At 36.9% G+C, this 24,792-nt stretch overlaps 2 protein-coding genes across 5 annotated transcripts; one reads left to right on the top strand and one right to left on the bottom strand.

Annotated features, from left to right (window-relative positions):
• Positions 1-14,841: 14,841 nt before the first annotated feature.
• On the top strand, positions 14,842-24,620 carry LOC127075492 (uncharacterized). 4 transcript variants are annotated; one of them, XR_007786471.1, is made up of 9 exons: positions 14,842-15,292; positions 16,860-16,929; positions 17,052-17,556; positions 17,676-17,996; positions 18,127-18,380; positions 21,657-22,754; positions 23,050-23,213; positions 23,299-23,960; positions 24,057-24,620. XR_007786471.1 is itself a non-coding variant. In XM_051016963.1 (4 exons), exons 1-3 carry the CDS (start codon positions 21,734-21,736, stop codon positions 23,392-23,394), a joined length of 327 nt encoding a protein of 108 aa, XP_050872920.1. In that variant the 5' UTR covers positions 20,618-21,733; the 3' UTR covers positions 23,395-23,960; positions 24,057-24,620. The 4 variants fall into 4 exon arrangements, 1 of the variants encoding a protein (XP_050872920.1); XR_007786470.1 differs by having other exon boundaries at positions 17,024-17,556; XR_007786472.1 differs by lacking the exons at positions 14,842-15,292; positions 16,860-16,929 and having other exon boundaries at positions 17,303-17,600.
• On the bottom strand, positions 15,688-16,670 carry LOC127075491 (meiotic recombination protein DMC1 homolog). Its single transcript, XM_051016962.1, is given in 1 exon segment — positions 15,688-16,670. A coding segment is annotated over 1 exon segment (660 nt). The 3' UTR covers positions 15,688-16,010.
• Positions 24,621-24,792: the final 172 nt, after the last annotated feature.

The following is a 24,792-nucleotide window of genomic DNA, read 5'->3' as shown; positions in this document are numbered from 1 at the left end:
TTTTTTTTAAATTCTGAAATCGTAAATATTATCAAATCAATATTCAATTGTCATAAAGTTAAAAAGAAATTGTGAAAGTTCAGTTACTACTTGTGTCTCGTGATTTATGTGGGCTTATTTTCCGAACAATTTTGGTCATCCATCCTAGTGAAAAATAAGTATATTCTTAAAATTTGAAATTTAACCTTCGGACACATTTAAAAATTATAGTTATTAAAAAACAGAATTGAAATAATTTGAAACTTAGTATAAGTATTTTTTATGAAGGTTAATGTTCGTATTTTTACCGAGGTTAAGATTCGGACCAGTTTGATTTATATAACGCGCGAGATCTTCCTTCTTTTTTTATTATTTCATGAAGTTTATTCGGTATCTAAAACAGAGCTCGTGGGCAAATTCCATTTCTATCATTTTTCAAGTTTCTCCAATACTTCTACTGCATTGTGTTCAAGTCTAAGACATCACTCAATCTTCATTCCACTCATTCAATTGAGATTTCTTTTTTTATCAAAGAAAAAAATTTATTCCAAAAAAAAAAGAAATACAAAGTCAATCTGAGGATTTTGGAAACCAAACGACTACAAAGACCAACAGAGAAAAAGGACACAGATAAAATCAAACTCTACTATAAAATATAGTAAGTTTTCTATCAATCTCAGCTCTCAAAAGAATCATATCAATGATGTCTTTACTGCGAAGGTGCTCCTTTGTCTTGTTTTGAAAAATAATATTGTTTTTAATTGTCCATATTATGTACACTATTTCCGCTAAAGCAATCTTCATAAGTCTCTTCTTGCACCCTCTACCATGAGTCAGCTGGCAAATTCAATTCAGTTCAGTATTCCAACCACCGGGTGTATGAATGACATTCATCCAAGAAAGAATTTGATTCCAAGGCACACTCAAAGAAAATGTATTTATAACTTTCAAATAATCCACAATTACCATCAGTGACAGTCCCAACAGTGTAATCTGTCTTTGGTGGGCAATCTTTCTTGACAAGTCAACCAAAGAACGAAAGTGGCTCTCAGTCTAGCAAGATTCCCATAAAAGAGTTTTCTCCACATCACTTTAGGTTTGATACCTCTCAACATTTGATAAACCTGCTTAATCGCATACCTTTATGAAACTTGAAAAGAACTTTAGACTGTATTAAAACTTAATATGGGTAATTAAAAAATATCTATGTAATGGGTGATTATTTAAGGATATGACCATATTTTAAATTACATGTGAAAATTACATAACCATAGTTTATTTGTCTTAGATTATAAAAAAAATCCTTTTGAATCATGCTAACAGTGCCCGAGACATTTTTTAAATATTACAAATAAATAAAATATTATTTTTTTAAAAATTATTTATTTCAATTTCAAAACATTGAATACAATAATTTATAAGAAAACATATTTTTTTAGTCTTTAAAAAAGTCAATTATTTTAATTTTCAATGTATTAAATACAATTATTTTAAAAAATATATTTCTTTTTAAACTCTTAAAGAGTGCTTATAGATAGGGTGGCAAACAGGACTGGACCCGCGAAAAAAATGGGATAGGGCGGGGTGAACACATTAGAGGGTGAGGTCCTAAACCTTTGGTCTGTCTCGCATTTTACGGGGATGTCATACGGATCGAATCTGTTTTGCCACCCATACTCTAAAAGAACTTGTTAGTATTTCCCATTTCTTTATATAAGATATTTTTTCAAAATTCAACATGTGTTCATACTTATAAAAATACTCTTATTTAATGTATCATTAAAAAATGTAAGTTATGTTTTTAATTAGGAATGACAAGCGGGTATTGTCCATCATAATTAAGTCCGAAAAAAATAGTGTGGAGTATGGTATGTATAGTAGAGAGTATGAGCCTACAATTTTGATTTGTCCTACAAACAAATGAGATCGGGGAGGGGAGGGGAGGGGAGGGCCCGCAATATTACATCTCTAAAGCATAAAAATGCAAACACTTATATTAATGTTCGCGTCCTCAAAAGTCGAAAAAATGAATGAAACAGACACATTAAAGAGTTTGGACATAAAACTTTGATTCACTCAGTAAAAAGTGTGGAGAAAACAAACATATCTGACGAGTTAGACCATTTTGCCACACCAACTTTTATATATATATATATATATATATATATATATATATATATATATATATATATATATATATATATATATATATATATAAGTGGCACAATATTTTAACAAATTCATAACTACAAATTTTTAAATACTTGTGAATTATGAATGGGGTTCTTTTAATAAGGGATTATATAGTATAATATTTATACACCACATTTTGCGGTATAACATTTATGGTGTTGTCTAAATCTGAAAGTTTAGTCAATATTCTGTTGATACCTCTCAAGAATGATTCATTTTTTCTTCAAGCGGTTACATTAGAGGAGGAACTTTATTTCTAAGTTGTAGATTCCTTAATTACTCCAAAGACCATTACGTACATATGTGAAAAGTTGAACTAACAACCTAAAAGATGAAAAATAAAAGAAAAGAAAAGAAAGTAAAAAAACAAAGTACATAAATGTTTGCCTTCTATTTTTGTGTGTTTTTTTACTATGCTCATGTGTGTGCAACCCTTACAACTTATGGCTCCATAATCTTTTCCTTATTTGGTAGTAGCGTTATAAATATGGAATATGGTCATAAAACCCAATTGTCAAGTTTTACCGTGCTTTTGACTAATTCTAAAGTTTTGGAGATCATAATAGACTCTTTCATACTTGAGAAAGATTTAGTTTGCTTGTGTTTGGTTATGTTTGTATTTCACATAACATTATCTTGTCTAGAAGGTCATCGACTCAGGAAGTTGTATGTTCCTTTGACGATGTGACTTATGTAGATAAGTAGACCTACACAACAAAAATAAAAGACCAATTTATTGATGTTTGGTTCTTATTTTAGCTCGTCAACTCTAATTAAGCAAATTTTCTACTTTGTATGTCTTTTCCTTGTCACTTTTTTACTATTATCAGGTTTCCTTTTTCTAACATTTTTTTATTTTGCAGACAACATGAAATCAAGATATTTGTTGAAGAAGTACATGCTAGAGAAAGTTGGCCTTAATTATAAAGTTCATATACCTAAAACTCCATCTTACTCAGCCTTTACAGACTCTAAGACCAAACATTGTGGATGTTGTTGCCATTTGCCAACAAAAAGGCTTCTTCTAAAAGAACAATCCCTATTGATTTGTGTCTTATGATGGTGAAACTCCCAATAAGGAAATGGCTAACTATCATGCTCTCTCCCTTAATCCTAAGGTATAAATACCTTCTCAAAGGGTTTTCAGGTACACAATCCCTAACATCTGCTTTCATTGCGATTATTTTGAACCCTAATTGACTTAGGCGTTGGAGTACTAACCATGCAGGCACCCCCTAGGTTCGTCGCATTGAAGATTAAAGACACCAATTCAAGATAAATGTCTCCAATTCAAAAATCATCATAATCGCAACCTTTAGATCGAGACATTCATCCCAAGAATTGCTTGTGAAGCTTCGTTCCATCGTAGCTTCCGCCATCTCCTTTATTTCTGGTTCCGCCATAGAAAAATTTATATGTTTAATATTTAAGGTCAATGAAAAGGAAAGTTAATAAAGAATTTATTCCCCGAGGAGAACTCATCTCTCTTGTTGAAGTGAAGAAATGGTGACATTCGTGGGCGATGTCCCCTCTATCACCTTGCAGCCTTCGTGCCATAGTACTTGAGACCGATGTTACTAGAGTATCTAATTTAGGTTCATTATGAAACATAAAACCATGTTTAAATTCATTTATTATGCGGCGAGGTTGATTCACTCAAATACTTCTTGCTCACGACAAACATAGAGTTTTCTTCTAAAGAAAAAAAAAGAATATGATCGAAGCTTGCCAATTATGAAAGGAAAGTAAAGGTTATGCTTACATGGATCAAGAGTCCGAAAAAGTATGAAACGGTCTTCAAAGTGTAAGGTTGCACACCTTGCTAAATAAATTTGAGCAAGAGATGTAAGTCATCAAGATGAAGGTGGAAGAGCTGAAATCTTAGGCCCTCTTTTTGTTCGAGTAAAATAAGGTCTTCATAGAAAACTTGAAGAAGGATGGAGAAAAGTTTATGTAGGCCTTTGAAACGACTTTATTTGATAGATAAAAAAAAGGAGGAAAAAAAAAACCTATTTTTTGCTCTTCAAGCTAAGTGGGTTCAATTAGTTAAGAAGAATTATGATATTGTATTTTCTATCATTAATTTTTGTAACATTTGAACTATCTTTATTGTAATTTTTGAACATCTTATCCTTTGGGTCGTGGCACTCTTCCCGATCCGTTTGATTACTTTAATTTTTTACCACTTATAGTACCTACCTTGTAATTAGAGTGATTTTGTATTATTTTTTTACATGTTTAATCACGAAGGGCTTCCCCAACCAAAGTGTGCTTCTTCTTTACCCTTTATAGAAGTGTTGCATAAGTAAATATGGTATTTACTTCCTATTTCTATCCAAAAAATAAGGTTCATGTACCGACCTAAGATTATAGAAAGTCCTAAGATGGTTTGGTAGTGAAAATACTAACATTCAAATTTTATTGTTTGTTGGCCCTAACCTCTATATTCATATTTACATTGGTTTAAAGGATTTACCTAATATAGCCTTATTGGTCACCCTCTATTGACGAGTAAGGTTGAAATCCAACAATTAATAGGGTAAAAACACAACAAAATTATATAATATGTATTTATTGATAACAAAGTTTTACAAGACATTCTGAATTAATCACCTTTACACTTTAACTATTGTACTTCTTAAGTTTAGTTGCATTCCAAGTTTTGGGGTATGAATTCGTTGAACAAATTTTCCAATGTATTTACATATGTCCCAATATTTGGTGATACCTGTCGCTACACGAAAAATACAGAGTCGCCATCGATTTTTATTTATTCCAAAGGAAAGGGAAAATATCAAGAAAACCCCAAAGAATGGTCATCGCAACCACGAACAGGGTTCGGAAGTCGGTTATGCAATGGGAAGGTATTAGCACCCCTTGTAACACCCCAAATAAAGTAAAAGAATTATTTAATTAAGTTAATAATATATTTATTAATTTAATTAAATAAAATTGAATTATTGGATTTTATTATTATTATTGGGAATAATAATTATTATTGAAAAATATATAAGTGGAATAAGAGAAAAGGTTTTCATTTTGTAAAAAGGTTTTTACGTGAAAACTGAGAAGCTGCAGAGAAGAGGAAAAGGGCAAAGAGCTGTAGAGCAAAGGTTGAAGAACGGAAAAGCTTGAAGCTTAGAGATTGCCGGATTATCTCAGGTAAGGGGGGTTTATCGTCGTTTAATGGGTATTATCGATTAACATGTAATGGGTAGTGATAAGCCGTCGATTGACCCTAATTGGGATTTTTGAATGCTGAGAAGTTGTGTTAGATATGTTGTGTATAAGTCGAAATTGAATCTGTATTTGAGTGTATTGTGAATTTCTGAGCGTATAGCTTTTTACGGATATTGAATCGGAGGTCCGGAAGTCCTCCAACGGCGGAAAATGCGGAAACTCTGCATTCTGCCTTGTGTTAGCGCAGGAACTGCTGTTTTGTCTGCGTTAACCGGTTAACCCAGGGTGTTAACCGGTTAACACTGTTATGTTTTGTGAAAAATGTGCTGTTTTGCCTGCGTTAACCGGTTAACCCAGGGCGTTAACCGGTTAACACTGTTGCGTTTTGCCTGAATGTGTTGTTTTGTCCTGCGTTAACCGGTTAACCCAGGGCGTTAACCGGTTAACACTGTTGCAGTGTGGAAAAATAGTTGATTTTTATGTTGTAAATGTAATTGGTGACTGACCCATTGTAGTTAATTGTGATGAATCAATTTGTTGGGTTTATGTTGTGAAATGTTGATGCAAATATGTTGATAAGTTGTTTTGTTGAAAATCCTGAGTTGTAGGCTGATGAGCCAAAGCTGAATATAAGTTGTTTTGTTGAAAATACTGAGTTGTAGGCTGATGAGCCAAAGTTGATTATGAGTTGTTTGTTGAAAAAGCTGTTGTATTGCTGCTATTCGTATGTTGTTGAGTTTCAAGTCGTACATGTCATATACATTCATATGCATTAAGTCGGAGCTTTGCTCACACCACGTTGGCCTGGATTGGCAAAATTATGGGGCTTTTGCTCACACCATGTTGGCCTGGATTGGCAAAATTTTAAGTTGAAAGTTGAAGGCTTATGCCTTGATGGCCACTAAAATGGCAATGATTTTAAGTTGGGAGTTTTACTCCAAATGGTACCACATGCATGAAGAGTCGAGTCTCATCGAGTTACATTTTATGTTGTTATTGAGTTGCATTGTATGTTGTTATTGAGTTGTATTTACGTTGTGATTGAGTATGATATTTGAGTTGATGTGCCGTTACTGAATGCATGATATAATTAGGGTGATTAACGAGTAAGATTACTTAACATAACATGATGATTTATAATATTTGTTATATCGATTGAGGAACTCACCCTTACAACTATTTTTCAGGTAACGAGCAGTGAGTGAGTAGAAGCTAGTGCTTGAAGTCTAGTGTGGTTTTAGTGGGTCATGCTCTGATAGATGTAACATCGGGACGGGATGTTTTATTTGTTGAATAAATGTTAATTTTAAGATATTACAGATGTTGAATGTTTCTATCCGCTGCGAATTTTTAAAGAAGTGTTTATGTTGAATTAAATAATGAGCATGACTGATTTTTACGGTGAATTATGTGAAGTATTATGTGACACCCTTGGTGCATGATTACTCTGATATTGATTTATATGCTGTTGTTTTAATTAAATATTTGGGGTATTTAGAAGGGTGTTACATTAGTGGTATCAGAGCAGGTCGGTCTGTCCGGCCAGTTGTCGTGTCGTTACTGTCTAACAATTGTGTAATTGTTACGAATCTAACTTTAAGTTGTGTTGTATTGATAAGTTGAAATGGCTGGAAGGAATGACGCTGCAATGGCTGCCGCAATGCAAGCAATGGCACAAGCTGTGCAGAACTTGCCAAATGCTGGTGGAGATGCTGGATCACGTAGTTTGGCGACTTTTCAAAGAGAGAATCCGCCGGTGTTTAAAGGAAAGCATGATCCAGATGCAGCCTTGGGATGGTTGAAAGAAATTGAGAGGATCTTCCGTGTTATGGATTGTACTCCAGCTCAGAAGGTTCGGTATGGTACTCACATGCTAGCAGTCGAAGCTGATGACTGGTGGCTAGAGACTCACGAGAGGTTGACCGTGGCAGGTGAAGTCGTTACTTGGGATGTATTCCGTAGGGAATTCATGAGAAAGTATTATCCAGAGGATGTCCGTGGTAAGAAGGAAATCGAGTTCCTTGAGCTGAAGCAAGGAAATATGTCTGTCACTGATTATGCTGCGAAATTTGTGGAGCTGTCCAAATTTTATCCTCATTACACTGGTGCTGGTGCTGAATTTTCAAAGTGCATCAAGTTTGAAAACGGATTGCGCTCTGAAATTAAGAAGGCTGTTGGGTATCAGAAGATACGCATTTTTACAGAATTGGTTGATAGCTGCAGGATATTTGAAGAGGACAATAATGCTCATTACAAGATTGTCAGTGATCGCAGAGGCAAGCAACATCAAAACCGTGGCAAGCCGTATGATGTTCCAGCTGGAAAAGGGAAGCAAAGAGCTGCTCCGGTTCAGAGAGCTAGTGGGGGAGGTGCTCCTACTGGTATAGTTTGCTTCAAATGTGGTCAAGCTGGTCATAAGAGTAATGTATGCGCTGCTGAAGTAAAGAGGTGCTTTCGCTGTGGTAAGACTGGTCATGCAATAGCTGATTGCAAGCACAAGGAAGTGATTTGTTTTAATTGTGGCGAAGAAGGGCATATTGGAAGTCAGTGTCAGAAGCCAAAGAAATCTCAAACTGGAAAGGTGTTCGCATTGACCGGAACTCAAACCTCCAGTGAGGACAGACTTATCTGAGGTACGTGTTATATTAATGGCTTTCCTCTTGTAGCTATTATTGACACAGGTGCGACTCATTCCTTTATATCCTTGGATTGTGCTGTGAAACTTAAGTTAGAGATATCTGAGATGTTTGGTAGTATGGTAATTGATACTCCTGCGAAGGGTTCAGTGACTACTACCTTGGTTTGTTTAAATTGTCCTTTGAGTATTTTTGGTAGAGACTTTGGGATGGACCTAGTGTGTCTTCCACTAGTGCAGATTGATGTTATTCTGGGTATGAACTGGTTGGTGTTTAACCGAGTTTCTATCAATTGTTTTGATAAGACTGTGGTCTTTCCAGAGATTGAGGAAGGAAAGAGTTTGTTTCTATCAGCAAGGCAAGTGAATGAGGCAGTAGCTGATGGGGCAGAGTTGTTTATGCTGTTAGCGACTTTGGAGGCTAAAGATAAACTGGTGATTTGCGATCTAGCCGTGGTGTGTGATTTTCCTGATGTGTTTCCGGAAGAGGTGAATGAATTACCACCAGAACACGAAGTGGAGTTCTCGATTGATTTGGTACCCGGTACTAGGCCGATATCGATGGCTCCGTACCGTATGTCTGCCGTTGAGTTAACTGAATTGAAGAGTCAGTTGGAAGATCTGTTGGATAAGAAATTCATTCGTCCGAGTGTGTCACCGTGGGGTGCACCGGTGTTATTGGTTAAGAAGAAAGAAGGTACTATGAGGTTGTGTGTGGACTACAGACAACTGAATAAAGTGACGATCAAGAATCGGTATCCTTTGCCGAGGATTGATGATTTGATGGATCAGTTGGTTGGTGCAAGTGTGTTCAGCAAAATAGATTTGAGATCTGGGTATCATCAGATACGTGTGAAGACTGAAGATATTCAGAAGACTGCTTTCAGAACGAGGTATGGACATTATGAGTATTCTGTGATGCCTTTTGGTGTGACTAATGCGCCTGGAGTATTTATGGAGTATATGAATAGGATTTTCCATTCGTACCTAGACAAGTTTGTTGTGGTGTTTATTGATGATATTTTGGTGTATTCGAAATCTGAAGAAGAGCATGCTGAACATTTGAGAGTGGTTTTGGGAGTTCTACGAGAAAAGAAGTTATTTGCTAAATTGTCCAAGTGTGAATTTTGGTTAGAAGAGGTAAGTTTTCTTGGTCATGTGATTTCAAGAGGTGGTGTTGCTGTTGATCCTTCTAAGATAGAAGCGGTATCTAAGTGGGAAGCTCCGAAGTCTGTTGCTGAGATTCGAAGTTTCCTTGGTTTGGCTGGTTATTATAGGAAGTTCATTGAGGGATTTTCTAAGTTGGCGTTACCATTGACGATGTTGACTAGAAAGGGGCAAGCGTTTGTTTGGGACTCGAAATGTGAAGAAGGTTTCCAAGAGTTAAAGAAAAGGTTAACTACTGCTCCTATTCTGATATTACCGAGTTCGTCGGAACCGTTTGAAGTTTACTGTGATGCTTCATTGTTGGGTTTGGGTGGCGTGTTGATGCAGAATAAGCAGGTTATAGCGTATGCTTCAAGACAGCTGAGGGTTCATGAGAGGAACTATCCGACGCACGATTTAGAGTTGGCGGCTGTGGTGTTTGTTCTGAAGTTATGGAGGCATTACTTGTATGGGTCAAGATTTGAGGTTTTCAGTGACCATAAAAGTTTAAAGTATTTGTTTGATCAGAAAGAGCTGAATATGAGACAGAGAAGATGGTTAGAGTTTCTGAAGGATTATGACTTTGGTTTGAATTACCATCCGGGTAAAGCAAACGTAGTGGCTGATGCATTGAGTCGGAAATCATTACATATGTCTATGTTAATGGTTAAGGAATTGGATTTAATTGAGCAGTTTAGAGACTTGAGTTTGGTGTGTGAGCGTACTCACAATAGTGTTAAATTGGGAATGTTGAAGTTAACAAGTGGGATTCTGGATGAGATCAGAGAGGGTCAGAAATCCGATGTGCTTTTGGTTGATAAGTTGACTCTAGTGAATCAAGGTCAAGGTGGCGAATTCAGAGTTGATGAGAATGGTATTTTGAAATTTGGTAGTCGGGTGTGTATTCCGGATGTTACCGAGCTGAAGAAGAGTATTCTTGAAGAAGGACATCGTAGTGGGTTGAGTATTCATCCTGGAGCTACGAAGATGTATCATGATTTGAAAAAGTTATTTTGGTGGCCGGGAATGAAAAGAGAAATTGCGAGCTTTGTTTATTCTTGTTTGACTTGTCAGAAGTCAAAGATTGAGCATCAGAAGCCGTCTGGGCTAATGCAACCGTTGGCTATTCCAGAGTGGAAGTGGGATAGTATCAACATGGATTTTGTTTCTGGTTTACCGAGGACGAGTAAGAATTTTGAAGCCATTTGGGTGATTGTGGACAGGTTGACGAAATCGGCTCATTTCATTCCGATCAGAATGGATTATCCGTTAGAGAAATTAGCGGAGTTGTATATTGAGAAGATTGTAAGTCTGCATGGTATTCCGTCGAGTATTGTTTCGGACAGAGATCCTAGATTTACCTCGAAATTCTGGGAAGGTTTGCAGAAGGCTTTGGGAACTAAGTTGAGATTGAGTTCTGCATATCATCCGCAGACTGATGGTCAGACTGAGAGGACAATTCAGTCATTGGAGGATCTTTTGAGAGCTTGTGTTTTGGAGAAGGGAGGTACTTGGGATTGTTATTTACCGTTGATTGAGTTTACCTACAACAATAGTTTTCATTCGAGCATTGGTATGGCGCCGTTTGAAGCTTTGTATGGTAGGAGATGTCGGACACCGTTATGTTGGTATGAGTCCGGTGAGAGTGCTGTGATTGGACCGGAGATTGTTCAACAAACTACGGAAAAGATTAAGATGATTCAGGAGAAGATGAGAATTGCTCAGAGTCGTCAGAAGAGTTATCATGATAAGAGGAGGAAGTCACTTGAGTTCCAAGAGGGGGATCATGTGTTTCTTCGTGTTACTCCGATAACAGGTGTTGGTCGAGCTCTGAAGTCGAAGAAGTTGACACCGCGATTTATTGGTCCTTATCAGATTTTGGAGAGGATAGGGGAAGTAGCCTATCGTATCGCTTTACCGCCGTCACTTGCGAATTTGCATGAGGTTTTTCATGTGTCTCAGTTGAGGAGGTATATTCATGATCCGTCGCATGTAGTCCAAGTAGATGATGTACAGGTGAGAGATAACCTGACTGTTGAAACATCACCTATGAGGATCGAGGATCAAGAGTTGAAGCAGTTGCGGGGTAAAGAGATTGCCTTAGTGAAGGTAGCTTGGGGAGGACCAGCAGGTGGCAATGTGACTTGGGAACTGGAGAGTCAGATGAAGGAGTCTTATCCGGAGTTATTTGCTTGAGGTATGTTTTCGAGGACGAAAACTCTTTTAGTGGGGGAGAGTTGTAACACCCCAAATAAAGTAAAAGAATTATTTAATTAAGTTAATAATATATTTATTAATTTAATTAAATAAAATTGAATTATTGGATTTTATTATTATTATTGGGAATAATAATTATTATTGGAAAATATATAAGTGGAATAAGAGAAAAGGTTTTCATTTTGTAAAAAGGTTTTTACGTGAAAACTGAGAAGCTGCAGAGAAGAGGAAAAGGGCAAAGAGCTGTAGAGCAAAGGTTGAAGAACGGAAAAGCTTGAAGCTTAGAGATTGCCGGATTATCTCAGGTAAGGGGGGTTTATCGTCGTTTAATGGGTATTATCGATTAACATGTAATGGGTAGTGATAAGCCGTCGATTGACCCTAATTGGGATTTTTGAATGCTGAGAAGTTGTGTTAGATATGTTGTGTATAAGTCGAAATTGAATCTGTATTTGAGTGTATTGTGAATTTCTGAGCGTATAGCTTTTTACGGATATTGAATCGGAGGTCCGGAAGTCCTCCAACGGCGGAAAATGCGGAAACTCTGCATTCTGCCTTGTGTTAGCGCAGGAACTGCTGTTTTGTCTGCGTTAACCGGTTAACCCAGGGTGTTAACCGGTTAACACTGTTATGTTTTGTGAAAAATGTGCTGTTTTGCCTGCGTTAACCGGTTAACCCAGGGCGTTAACCGGTTAACACTGTTGCGTTTTGCCTGAATGTGTTGTTTTGTCCTGCGTTAACCGGTTAACCCAGGGCGTTAACCGGTTAATACTGTTGCAGTGTGGAAAAATAGTTGATTTTTATGTTGTAAATGTAATTGGTGACTGACCCATTGTAGTTAATTGTGATGAATCAATTTGTTGGGTTTATGTTGTGAAATGTTGATGCAAATATGTTGATAAGTTGTTTTGTTGAAAATCCTGAGTTGTAGGCTGATGAGCCAAAGCTGAATATAAGTTGTTTTGTTGAAAATACTGAGTTGTAGGCTGATGAGCCAAAGTTGATTATGAGTTGTTTGTTGAAAAAGCTGTTGTGTTGCTGCTATTCGTATGTTGTTGAGTTTCAAGTCGTACATGCCATATACATTCATATGCATTAAGTCGGAGTTTTGCTCACACCACGTTGGCCTGGATTGGCAAAATTATGGGGCTTTTGCTCACACCACGTTGGCCTGGATTGGCAAAATTTTAAGTTGAAAGTTGAAGGCTTATGCCTTGATGGCCACTAAAATGGCAATGATTTTAAGTTGGGAGTTTTACTCCAAATGGTACCACATGCATGAAGAGTCGAGTCTCATCGAGTTACATTTTATGTTGTTATTGAGTTGCATTGTATGTTGTTATTGAGTTGTATTTACGTTGTGATTGAGTATGATATTTGAGTTGATGTGCCGTTACTGAATGCATGATATAATTAGGGTGATTAACGAGTAAGATTACTTAACATAACATGATGATTTATAATATTTGTTATATCGATTGAGGAACTCACCCTTACAACTATTTTTCAGGTAACGAGCAGTGAGTGAGTAGAAGCTAGTGCTTGAAGTCTAGTGTGGTTTTAGTGGGTCATGCTCTGATAGATGTAACATCGGGACGGGATGTTTTATTTGTTGAATAAATGTTAATTTTAAGATATTACAGATGTTGAATGTTTCTATCCGCTGCGAATTTTTAAAGAAGTGTTTATGTTGAATTAAATAATGAGCATGACTGATTTTTACGGTGAATTATGTGAAGTATTATGTGACACCCTTGGTGCATGATTACTCTGATATTGATTTATATGCTGTTGTTTTAATTAAATATTTGGGGTATTTAGAAGGGTGTTACACCCCTCACATCCATGGTACTCCATGGGAACCATCTAGGATGTTTTCACTTGAATGAATGTCGTTTATTGAATGTTTGCTTGCTAAAGGTTTGCAGAGTGGAGGTAGATTTTAAATTATTATGCTCACCAAGGATTGAGATCCCCGTGCCTACGTATGCCCACTTGTTGAAGTGAGAATTCAGAACCCCGTAGTTCGTGGGTAAAAAATGTTGTTTGTTTTGTTGATTTTATTACCTTGAAGAAGGGTTTTCGATTGTGTCGCCCTAAGGCTCAAACAAAAGGTTTGAATGCGTTGTAGTTGTTTATAGGTTTTGAAGAAAGTGTCACTGATTTCAGATTCCACTAAAGACTATGGATAAATGTGAATACCTCGAACTACCAAGCCAAATGTCTTGTGTTAAAGGTAATCAGAACGAGTGTAGGAAAGCTCCATTCTCATGCCTTCTTTACCACTTAAGTCTCGTGACATACAATCCTAATCGTATTTATTGTGTTGTTTTTGAATTTGATTTGAGAAAAGACCACTTGACGTTGGATCAAGAGTTTGTTTATTAATTTTGAAAGAGTAATCGCTACTAATGCCTAAGGAATTACTGTCAAGCAATAAAAGATAAAGCAAGTAAAAACATACATCCGAAATGGGATGGGGTACATGTAAAGTACAAGGGAGTGCAGAAATAAAAGGTCTCATTGTCAGGTAACCCAAGAGAAAACCTTGTGTGTGCATTGTGTCCTAAGCTAACAATTGGATAATGAAATTACAAAGCATGTCTCCCTAAGGTGGTGCCACGAATGCATTCCATTCTTGCAATAAAAGATTACAAGTCCTCGGAAACTCCAAGTTGCATAGGTTAATCACACAAGTCCAAGTCCAAATGCAATGGTCCTAATGAGAAGTCCCTAAGTCCTTTGTCCAAAATCCATTATATGCTTGGGAATTATTGTACTTTTTAAGTCTTTGCCATTTTAAGTCCAATTTCAAGATGAGATGAATAAATGATGATTATACAACATAAAGCAAAATAAAGCAAGCAAAGTAAATGACATAAATAAGTGTTAGAAGTTAGATGCAAAATGTAAAAGTTAGATACGAAATTTAAATGTTAGATGCGGAAATTAAAGAGTTAGAAGTTAAATCTTAGGTGTTAAAAATCAAGATTAATCAAAATCAAAAGAGAAAATAAGAGAATTGAAATGAATATAAAATCTAAATCACATGTCTAAAGTAAAACAATATTCTAAAATTATCAAACAATATCACAATGATGATCAAATTAAAATTCTAACGTCAACCAATATCAAAGTTAATATCAAGTTATTTCTAAAATCAAGAAACAATTATCAAAAGATTAAGAGCAAATGAAATTCTAAGATTAAAAAATAATTTTATCAAAATAAAATTCTAAACAATTATCAAACCATATTCTAGAATCATTAATCCAATATCTACAACCCTAAACAAGTAATCCAATTATCTAAACAATTAACCAAATAATCCAATTATCTAATCAATTAACAAAACATCATGGACTTAAGCCAGATATCCAACAACATGGACTAAACCAACTTTAAGCCCAAACAGGGAGGGTGTATGGACAATGGATAGAGTATGAGCAAAGGAAGTCAGTTGCTGATTGGGCCTAATGTCCAACGTCTCTGCGCCAAAGCCTGGATCCAGTGTTAAACCTTTCGTTTAACACACTGATCTTCCCTCCTTGCGACACCGCGTCGGCGCCGATCCAACAAACACGACGCTAGAGAAAAAAAACTCCTCCGAACCTCTCGATCTTGCGCCAATAACCAAGGGTATCAAAAACGCGAACACGCTTTCTCACTCACGAAGACATCAAGAAAAACGCCATGGAATCTACGCTCAACCTTATCCTCAAAATGAAATCGAAACCGGAAATGCGCTATATGCATATGTTGAGGGAAGACGTACCTTAACGTACGCATCGTTAATGCTCGCCGTTCTTCAATCACCGTGTATCGAAGCTGAAGGCAAAAATTCCACTCGACTCGTCGTTACGTTGTGATGAAGGAAGCGGATTCTATTCAAATTGTCCTTGCGTTGTGACTCCAGATTCGGTTCGACCTCGTTGCCATCAGGTATTCTTTTCCTCCGTTTTTGCTTTCGCTACTTCTTCTGCTTCCTCCTTTCTTTCTATCCTTCGGTTACTCTTTTTCTTTTTTGTGTTATTTCTGTGATGGCGAAGGTTGGAAGGTGGAGAAAGGAATGGAAGGTGGAGATAGTGAGTCGCGGGAGAAGAATGGAGAGTGGATAGAGTTTCTCTGGTTTTGCAGGTTCTGTTAGAGAAATGGTTTTGGTGGTTATGACAGTTGGAGGTAATTGGAGAAGGTGAGAGAATTGCAGATTGTGAAATTGGAGAGAGAGGTTGGGAGTTTTAAAATTGAGAGGGAAAAAATATTGTGGGGAGTTCGTGTTAGATTTATAGAGTGGTGTGGGGGTAGTTTAGGAAGAGATTCTGGAGGTTTGTTAAATTTGAATTCTGTTGTATCAATGTGCAGGTTTTTGTATGAGCTATTATGAAGATGTTTGGACATAAGGTGACGTGTTGAAGTGGCTGGTTGAGTAGCTGCATATGGAGTTGTCAAGAGCCCCAATTTATGAGCCTTTTGGATCCTCTCAACTTCCAAGTTGTATCCATGCCATTTTCTTCAAGATTTTGGCTAAAATCACCATCAAACAACACAATTGGAAAGCTTTGTACCCCAGAGAATCTAGTAGACTCCATCTGTTTAAGGAAGTGATCCATTCGTCGGAATGGATCAATTGCACATACACCAGCAAGAACTGGTAGCTTCTTTACCACTGGTAGAACTTCATTGGCCATGTCAAGCAATTAAGATACCTTTTATCAAATGGTTGTAAGTAGGTTCCCTTTCCTAATGCAGCCCCTGGATCCATACCAAATCTCTCAGCTATGGCAACAATTATGTCCGGTTGAAAAGTTCCTTCTGTGTCAATGTAAGCAACTTTTACGTTGCCTCCCTTCATATTAGTTGGCAGATGAGTGGAAACACGGAGAGTATGAGCTAGTGGTGTTTTCCCTGATCAGATTTCTCCAAATGCTTATGTAATTGACAGTGTTTCGATTCCACATCCTAGCAATTCATCAAGCGCCTGGCTTCCAGTTGTAATTTGGACCACATACTTTCTTTTAAGCAGTGCATCACTTCCGGTAATATAACCAGAATTCACAAGCTTCTCGGCAGCTTCACAGATCTTATCAACCTTAGCCTCAGATAGACCTTTAATTCTAGTCAAGTTCTTCTTTGTATGCATCATTATGCCATTGCATGTAAAGATCCCTGCGTCTTGAAGCTTCTTCACGTCTCCAGCATTAATGCCTTGGGAAATCAGCTTGCCGATTGCTTCGAAGAGATCTTCTTCATCTTCCATATCTTCTCGTTCAACCAGCTGCAACTGGCCGATGGATTCTTCTGATTTGAGGCTTGCAAGCATCGTGGTTGTTGAGGGAAAATTTGGATGTAGAGAGAAATAGAGAGAAAGCTAGAGAGAGAAGAGAGATTTTGAATTTTGAATGAGGTTTCGTTTTGATTATGTTATGGTTTTTCATTATGCAGGAATCACAAGGTTTGGCATTGAATATCTGTTAAAATCTGATTGAATTGTAATTGTTTTCTCTTGCAGATCGTATGAAAGCCCCCACTTGTCAGTTTGGTCCATAAGATGCCATGCTGTGAGGGCCACACATTTGCTTGTAAGTTTTGTCTTTGTATTTCGGATCGATGCGTCGAAGCTTTCTACCTTGCCATAGCCTAAGTTCTGATGTTACTACTGTTGGATATCTACAGGTTCTTAACATGCTGATGGTTTATGCAGAATGTTGTGGCAATGATTGTTCACTTACTCCATGTTCTGTTTGGGGTGGCTTGCGCTTTTTGCAGCTGAGCATCCAATGGATCTTGGTGGTTTATATTACTGACTTGAACTGATCTAGCAGGTTCTCCTAACATGCTCCGATGTGGATTACTTGCGGATCATGGCGTGGACTTATTTCCATCTTGTTTCAAGTTCTGTCCCTGGTTCTTTGTGAAATGAATTGCCTGGGCTGCATCATACTACGGGTAAGAATCCTCGATCCCGAACTTGGTTCAGTGTCTCTTTAGCTTAGCTCGTGTACTTGTGAACTGATTTGGGTGTACTACTGTGATGCGTGGTTTTCTGTCGAATCATTTTGTGGGTTGAATCTGGTTCCGTTTGCTGGTTTGGGGAGGCCTTGAAGCTTGGTTTAGGAGCAGTATGCAGGTTCTGGAAAGCGTCTTTTCTTCAACTCTGTTAGAACTTCCTTTCATGCTTTTGTTGTGCGTAATCGTTATTGACTAATGTAAGCATTGCAATGCAAAGTTGAAGTGCTACCTTGCTAACTATGTATGTTATAGCAGGTTTGGATAGTGAGTTGTTAATGCTATTCGCTATTAATCTCTTTTTGCTTTTTCCTTGCAGAATGAATGACTTGGAATATCTGCAAGACGACGGTCTATTACGTATGGAATCAGGTGCAGCGTTTTGACACGGTGGGGGCTTTGACACAGTCGTGAAGCGTACCCGGACTTGGATGCGGCTTCAGACACCTTATGAATGCTTGGATGGCCTTAGGTTCAAGCTTGATTTGAATGGTTGCACATTGTACCTTTTTTGAAATTGGCTGTTATGAATTGATCCGAGTGGACTTGTTGTAGCTGGCGTTCAGTTGCCGTTGGGTATTTGCGTTGCCGGAAGTGTGCTGCAGTTATGCGTGCTTTTTGCGGTGGCTTGCGTTTTCACGTGCGTTTGGAAATTATCTTTCTGTGCTGGAATTGTTGTTGTGGTTTTATGCAGGTTTTCGTGTTGTCGTTTTCATTTCGTTTTCGCTTTTCGTTCATCTGTTTTGAACTGTGTTTTGTTTGCCTTGCAGCTTGTTTCTTTTTGGTTTTGATTGTGGTGTCGGAGCTTGGATCTGCAACGTTTGTTGTTTCGCTTGGCCTTGCGTCTCGGTGGTTTGCAGCTGGTATGTTGCTACGGTGGTATGCATCTTGCTCGTAGCTCCACATGCGTTTTTCACTATTGCGTGAAGGTATTTGTAGTTTGTGTGGGTGCTTTGGCGTTTTGCTCTCAAACCTTGTCTCATAGGGATTTAAAGTTGTTCCTTTCTTGGGCTACGGATCTCAGGTGCACGACATCATTTCTTTTTTATAAGATTCAAAGAATTAAATTATTGCTATTTTTACCTTATAAGAAACCCACTCCATATAAAAAATCATTCATAAAATTTAAACATATTTTAAGTGCATCGATCTAGTTTATTCATAAATAGAAATTTTGAATTAAATGGAAATAAAAAACCAAAAACAAATATTAAAATAAAAAATAACAAATAATAAAATCAAAATTCTTGTGAAAAGCTTCAGAAATTCTCTCACTTTCGCCTCTATATTCTCTCAAACTCTCACTTCTCACTCTCCCTCGAAAACCCTAAACCACGCTCCCACTTCTCAATCATGACGCTAATGGCTTTAGCATCGGCGACTGCATCCGAAGTTCCGGTTCCGGGTGAAGTTCTGGTTCAAACCAATGATGATAGATTAACAAGAATAATCTGGAAATGTGCAAAGTGAGGCTAGCGAAAGGTTAGGTTTAATTTTTCAATCAAGAATTCTCATAAGGTTTAAATTGCAGAAGGGATTGCGGTTGAGGCTGAAGTCCCGGGTATTAGCAAGAGTAATCTAGGACATTGCAAAGTGAGGCTAGAGAAAGGTTAGGTGAAGTCCCGACGATTAGCAAGAGTAATCTGGGACATTGCAAAGTGAGGCTAGAGAAGGGTTAGGTGAAGTCCTGGCGATTAGCAAGAGTAATCTGGGACATTGCAAAGTGAGGCTAGAGAAAGGTTAGGTGAAGTCCCGACGATTAGCAAGAGTAATCTGGAATATTGCAAAGTGAGGCTAGAGAAAGGTTAGGTGAAGTCCCGGCGATTAGCAAGAGTAATCTGGGACATTGCAAAGTGAGGCTAGAGAAAGGTTAGGTGAAGTCCCGACGATTAGCAAGAGTAATCTGGGACATTGCAAAGTGAGGCTAGAGAAGGGTTAGGTGAAGTCCTGGCGATTAGCAAGAGTAATCTGGGACATTGCAAAGTGGGGCTAGAGAAAGGTTAGGTGAAGTCCCGACGATTAGCAAGAGTAATCTGGGACATTGCAAAGTGGGGCTAGAGAAAGGTTAGGTGAAGTCCTGACGATTAGCAAGAGTAATCTGGGACATTGCAAAGTGAGGCTAGAGAAAGGTTAGGTGTATACTTTTTTAAAGTCCCGGCTGAAGTCTCGGCGATTAGCAAGAGTAATCTGGGACATTGCAAAGTGAGGCAAGAGAAAGGTTAGGTGAAGTCCCGGCGATTAGCAAGAGTAATCTGGGACATTGCAAAGTGAGGCTAGAGAAAGGTTAGGTGAAGTCCCGACGATTAGCAAGAGTAATCTGGGATATTGCAAAGTGAGGCTAGAGAAAGGTTAGGTGTATATTTTTTAAAGTCCTGGCTGAAGTCCCGACGATTAGCAAGAGTAACCTGGGACATTGCAAAGTGAGGCTAGAGAAAGGTTAGGTGTATATTTTTTTAATCAAGAATTCTCATAATCATAATCTCAGGTATCTAAAAAATTAGTTTTAAATTGGTATCTTTTTATATTTATGTTCTTCAATTTACATGTGCATTGATATCTTTTTATATTAATGTTCTTCAATTTCAATCAAGAATCTCAGGTGGTATCTAAAAAAATTAGGTTTAAATTGGTATCTTTTTATATTTATGTTCTTCAATGTATCTGTGTCTTGGTATGAATCGCACTGTAGGGTAATAAAGTGTGATATTTTTATATTTAGAATGTTGGTGGAGGAGTCTTGGATCAATGAATTAAGTGACGAACTTGCAAAACCATACCTCTTAAGTCTGTCAGATAAACATTATCCCGTCTGTCCTCAAAGTATCATATTTTCAATGTTTTCAAAAACACATAAAAGTTACATACTTTTATTTTCAATGAGTTAAGTGACGAACTTGCGAAACCATACCTCTTAAGTCTGACAGATTAACATTATCCCGTATGCCCCCAAAGTATCATATTTTCAAAGCTTTTAAAAGCACCTAAAAGTTACTTACTTTTATTTTCAAAATGCTTTTTTTTTCTCACTATTAATTTAATTTAATTCATTTATTTTTGTTTGTTTTTTTTGTTTGTTTTTATAGGAACCTTATACAAAAAAGATAGGGTGATGAGTTTATGTTATTGGATTTAGAGAATATAGTGCTAGAAGTTGACGATGATATTGGTGGCTCATATCCATCGAACGCCAGTTTGGAGAAATGGACACTTCAGGTATATTTGTTAAGATTTAAATCAATATGATTATTGATTATTTTATTTTCTCAATTTTTTTTCCAGGGAGTTCTTTTGTTACCGTTATCTCTTACCGGTTGGTTTTCTGAACACAACTTTGAAAGATTATGTTTGGATAGTTTAAAACAACCACTATGTTTTGATAGTTTAAAACAATCACTATGTTTGGATTCTAAAAAGCAACGTTTGTGGATGCAATTATAAGGAAGATATCAGAACAGATGTTAAACATTGTTTTTCACAATCCAAACATAGTGTTTGTTTTACACTATCCAAACATAGCCTTTCAACATAGTCTAAAATAGTCTTTCAAAGTTGGGATCAGAAAACCAACCGGTAAGAGCTAACGGTAACAAAAGAATTCCCTGGAACAAAAAATTCATACCAGAAATAAGAGAAAATAACTAATAACCATATTGATTTAAATTTTAACAAATATACCTGAAGTGCCCATTTCTACAAACGGTCATTCGATGGATATGAGCCACCTATATCATCGTCAACTTCCCGTAATATATTCTCTAAATCCAATGTAATTTTTTTCACTTTAATAGGAATTAAGTAATATAAACCCATCGCCCTACCCTTTTTTTGTATAAGGTTCCTGTAAAAATAAACAAAAAAATAAACAAGAATAAATGAATAAAACTAAATTAAATTGATAGTGAGAAAGAAAGCATTTTGAAAATAAAAGTAAATACCTTTTAAGTGCCGTTAAAAGCATTGAAAATATGATACTTTGAGGGCAGACGAGATAATGTTAATATGACAGAATGGGATCGGAAAGGTCCCATCTTCATTATTTCTTTTGATTTTGAGAAAATAAAAAAAAAACAAACAAGAATAAATGAATAAAATTAAATTAAATTGATAGTGAGAAAAGAAAGCACTTTGAAAATAAAAGTAAATACCTTTTAGGTGCTGTTAAAAGCATTGAAAATATCATACTTTAAGGGCAGACGGGATAATGTTAATATGACAGAATGGGATCGGAAAGGTCCCATCTTCATTCTTTCTTTTGATTTTGAGGAGTCTTATCAAAAGCTTTTCCCTCCTGATCATGCAGAGATCAGTTGGCGTAGGTTGACATTGTCTGTCTTGAGGGACTGCTTGTGCTTAATTTCTGATCATCATATTTGAGTCATGAAGGAATATGGAATTCATGATTCTTGGACTAAATTGTGCTCTATTTCATACCTGCAAGATCCTAGTAAGTGTGATATCTTGTCTAAGGCATTGCATGTTTTTGACGATGACAGACTACTTCTGGAAACTGTAACTCTAAAGGATTGGAAAACGAAGGTGGTTGTTTACAATCCAAAGAATGATACTTTTAAGGTTGCTATGTTTAAAAACATGCTATATGTCTGTCTTGAAAGTTTGATTTCACCTTGCTTTTAATGCTAGGATGTATCATGTAGATGCAATGCTATGCCACTTGAGCGTATATGTTAATTTATGTTTTTTATTTTCTACTTGCTAGTTATCATTACCGGCTACTTGATGGATTATTGTTATAACTAATAGTTGTCAATCTAAACCTTGACAAATTGTAATTTTCATTTATACTCTACATTCTCATTCATTTGAAGTTCATAATTTTCTTGAAAACACATAAAACTACCATTTCAAGAATAATAATAAGGACTCCTTTCTTGAATTTAGTTTTCCACATGATCTAAGTTAGTTGATGGTGTAGATACATCATCTCTTATCAATGGTGAAGGAGAATAAGAATAAATAGAAGATATGGAATTATTTTCAAATATATTTGAAATTATATCTTCATTGTGCTTCGCCCCTCGTCGCTAAATCACACCATTTTTGGATTGTCTTAACAACTATATTGTGTTAGGTTTGAAGGGATAGTATTTATAAAACTTTGACAATCCTAACATTACATAAAGAGGTGATTATTTTCGATAGAACTAATATTTGCGATAGCAATGTATATAGCAACAACTTAGATATGGTTCATCTATATGTGTTCAACATGATATTTGCGATAGAACTAATATGTCTTCAACATTGGATCATATCTTTCTTGGTACCTCGAAGTGTTGTCGAAACTATGTCACATAGTTTGCAAGAGGTGCCAACTACAACGTCTTAGTAATTTGTGGGGTGTCAGTGTTACCTCGAAGTGTAAACTGGAACACTTAGAGTAAGTCTTCCAGTTCATGTAATGTATACCGGAACACATATCTAAAGAGTTCCGGTTTGTTGCCTTTAGAGGACACTGAACCGGAAGTCTTTTAGAAAGTCTTCCAGTTTGGTTTGTTGTATATCGGAAGTCTTTCTTAAAGACTTCCGGTTTGGATGATCTAAACCAGAACTCTTTTAAAAAGTATTTCGGTAGTCATCCTTTTTTTTATTCACCGGAACACTTCAAAGAAAGAAGAGTTCCGGTACGTATTTATTTTTTTAATTTTTAATTATTTTAATTATTTTTTTTGCAGTGGTTCGAAGACGAGGTGCAGATGGTAGGATTCCAGTCTGCACGTTAGATTGGGGCGCATCTTCATCTGCAGCTAAGCCGGCTGGATATCCAGGAGGGCCGTACGATACGTCTCTTTTGGTAAAGTACGAACATCATGTTGCTCGACCTTTATGGTTCGGTGAGGTAAGTAAACGGGATATATTTGAAAATGAATAATAATTGAATATTTTATATTGTGTTTTCTAATATGTGTTTTAATTGTTTTTAGGAAAGAGGTCCAAAGAAAGAGTTGAAGGTTGCTGGACATGGACTGAAGTTGACTTTTAGGGTTCCATTGACTCTTCCACCACAGATGGAGAGTTAGGTATCTAGATTTGGTTTATCTTCACTTCAGAGAACCAGTCTGAACAAGATAGACACAAATCTTGTTTCTGCATTTGCGGAAAGATGGCATCTAGAGACATCTTCATTTCACATGCCGTTTGGTGAAATGAACATTACTTTGGTTGATGTCTCATGCCTGTTTCACTTGCCCATCAGGGGTATCTTCTGGAGTCCTCAGGATGTGACGGAAGAGATAGTTGTTGAACTTGCTGTTGACTATCTAGGAGTGTCACAGGGTGAAGCACAATCACATGTTCGGAGCTGCAGGGGTTCGTATTACAAGTTGGAGTGGTTATACGATTTATTCGTACAACATAGAGCTGCTTCCAGCTGGGCATATGCGACCAGAGCATATCTATTGATGTTGGTGGGTTCCATCATATTTGCCGATAAGACCTAGCACGATACCTCCTACTGTTTACGGACTTGGATAGATGTTCAGGATATAGTTGGGGAGCAGCTGCACTAGTTACCCTATACAGATATCTTGGAGATGGGTCCATGTACAGTTGCAAATAGCTCGGTGGATATCCTACTCTCCTACAGGTATATAATTTAATTTTGTTTATTAAGTGTTGGATTCATTTTATAAAATATGTTAACTTAATTTATTTTATTTATTATGTTTGTATTTTGTAACAGTGTTGGATTCACGAATACTTTCCAACTGTTGGAAAAAGAGGAGAGAATTGGAAATCGTCTTTATAGAGGCTGTTTGAAGTGGGGTGAAACAATTGTTCCATACTTGTCTGACAAATGCTTACGTTAGTTCGGGTATAGGCAGTATGTTTCATCCCCACCTCTTGATTGTATGATGGCGACGGATATTGATGTTGATTGGATTAGTTACCATTAGAGTGTTATCGCTGTGATCGGTCCATCTACCCTGGCCACCACTCCATCTGATGTAGAAGATGGTTATCTAGAGTGGTATTATTGTGTTTCGCATCCACGGCTGGTCCCTCCCCATCGTGACGATCCAAGAGAGGTACCAGTTCCTGTATATGACGCCGGACCATCTGATCCTGATTGGGCTCGTGTATCTATATTGATTCATCGCTATCTGAGACAGATTAATGCCGAAGAGGAAGATCCACAATTTGCTGATTTATTTGAAGCTTTGCATATTTCTCGTTCACATTGATTTATGTATTAAGTTTTAGAACTGAATATAATAGACATAATATAAAATTCATGTTTTGATTACATATTTATGTTTTGAGTACATATTCATGCTAATACAGGTGTAAGTAATTGCCAATGTTGCATACGTCCAGCAAATCCTAATACCCAAGTAGTTGTTGTATGAGAACGAAATTTCCTCCAATCTAATGTGACCGGTGGTAATGGAAACCACTCTTTCATGTTAACATGATAA

The sequence above is a fragment of the Lathyrus oleraceus genome, chromosome 4 (assembly GCF_024323335.1).
Source record: "Lathyrus oleraceus cultivar Zhongwan6 chromosome 4, CAAS_Psat_ZW6_1.0, whole genome shotgun sequence".
Taxonomy (NCBI): Eukaryota; Viridiplantae; Streptophyta; class Magnoliopsida; order Fabales; family Fabaceae; genus Lathyrus; species Lathyrus oleraceus.
Note: the sequence above shows the minus strand (reverse complement) of the source record. Positions and strands in the feature narration are given on the sequence as shown.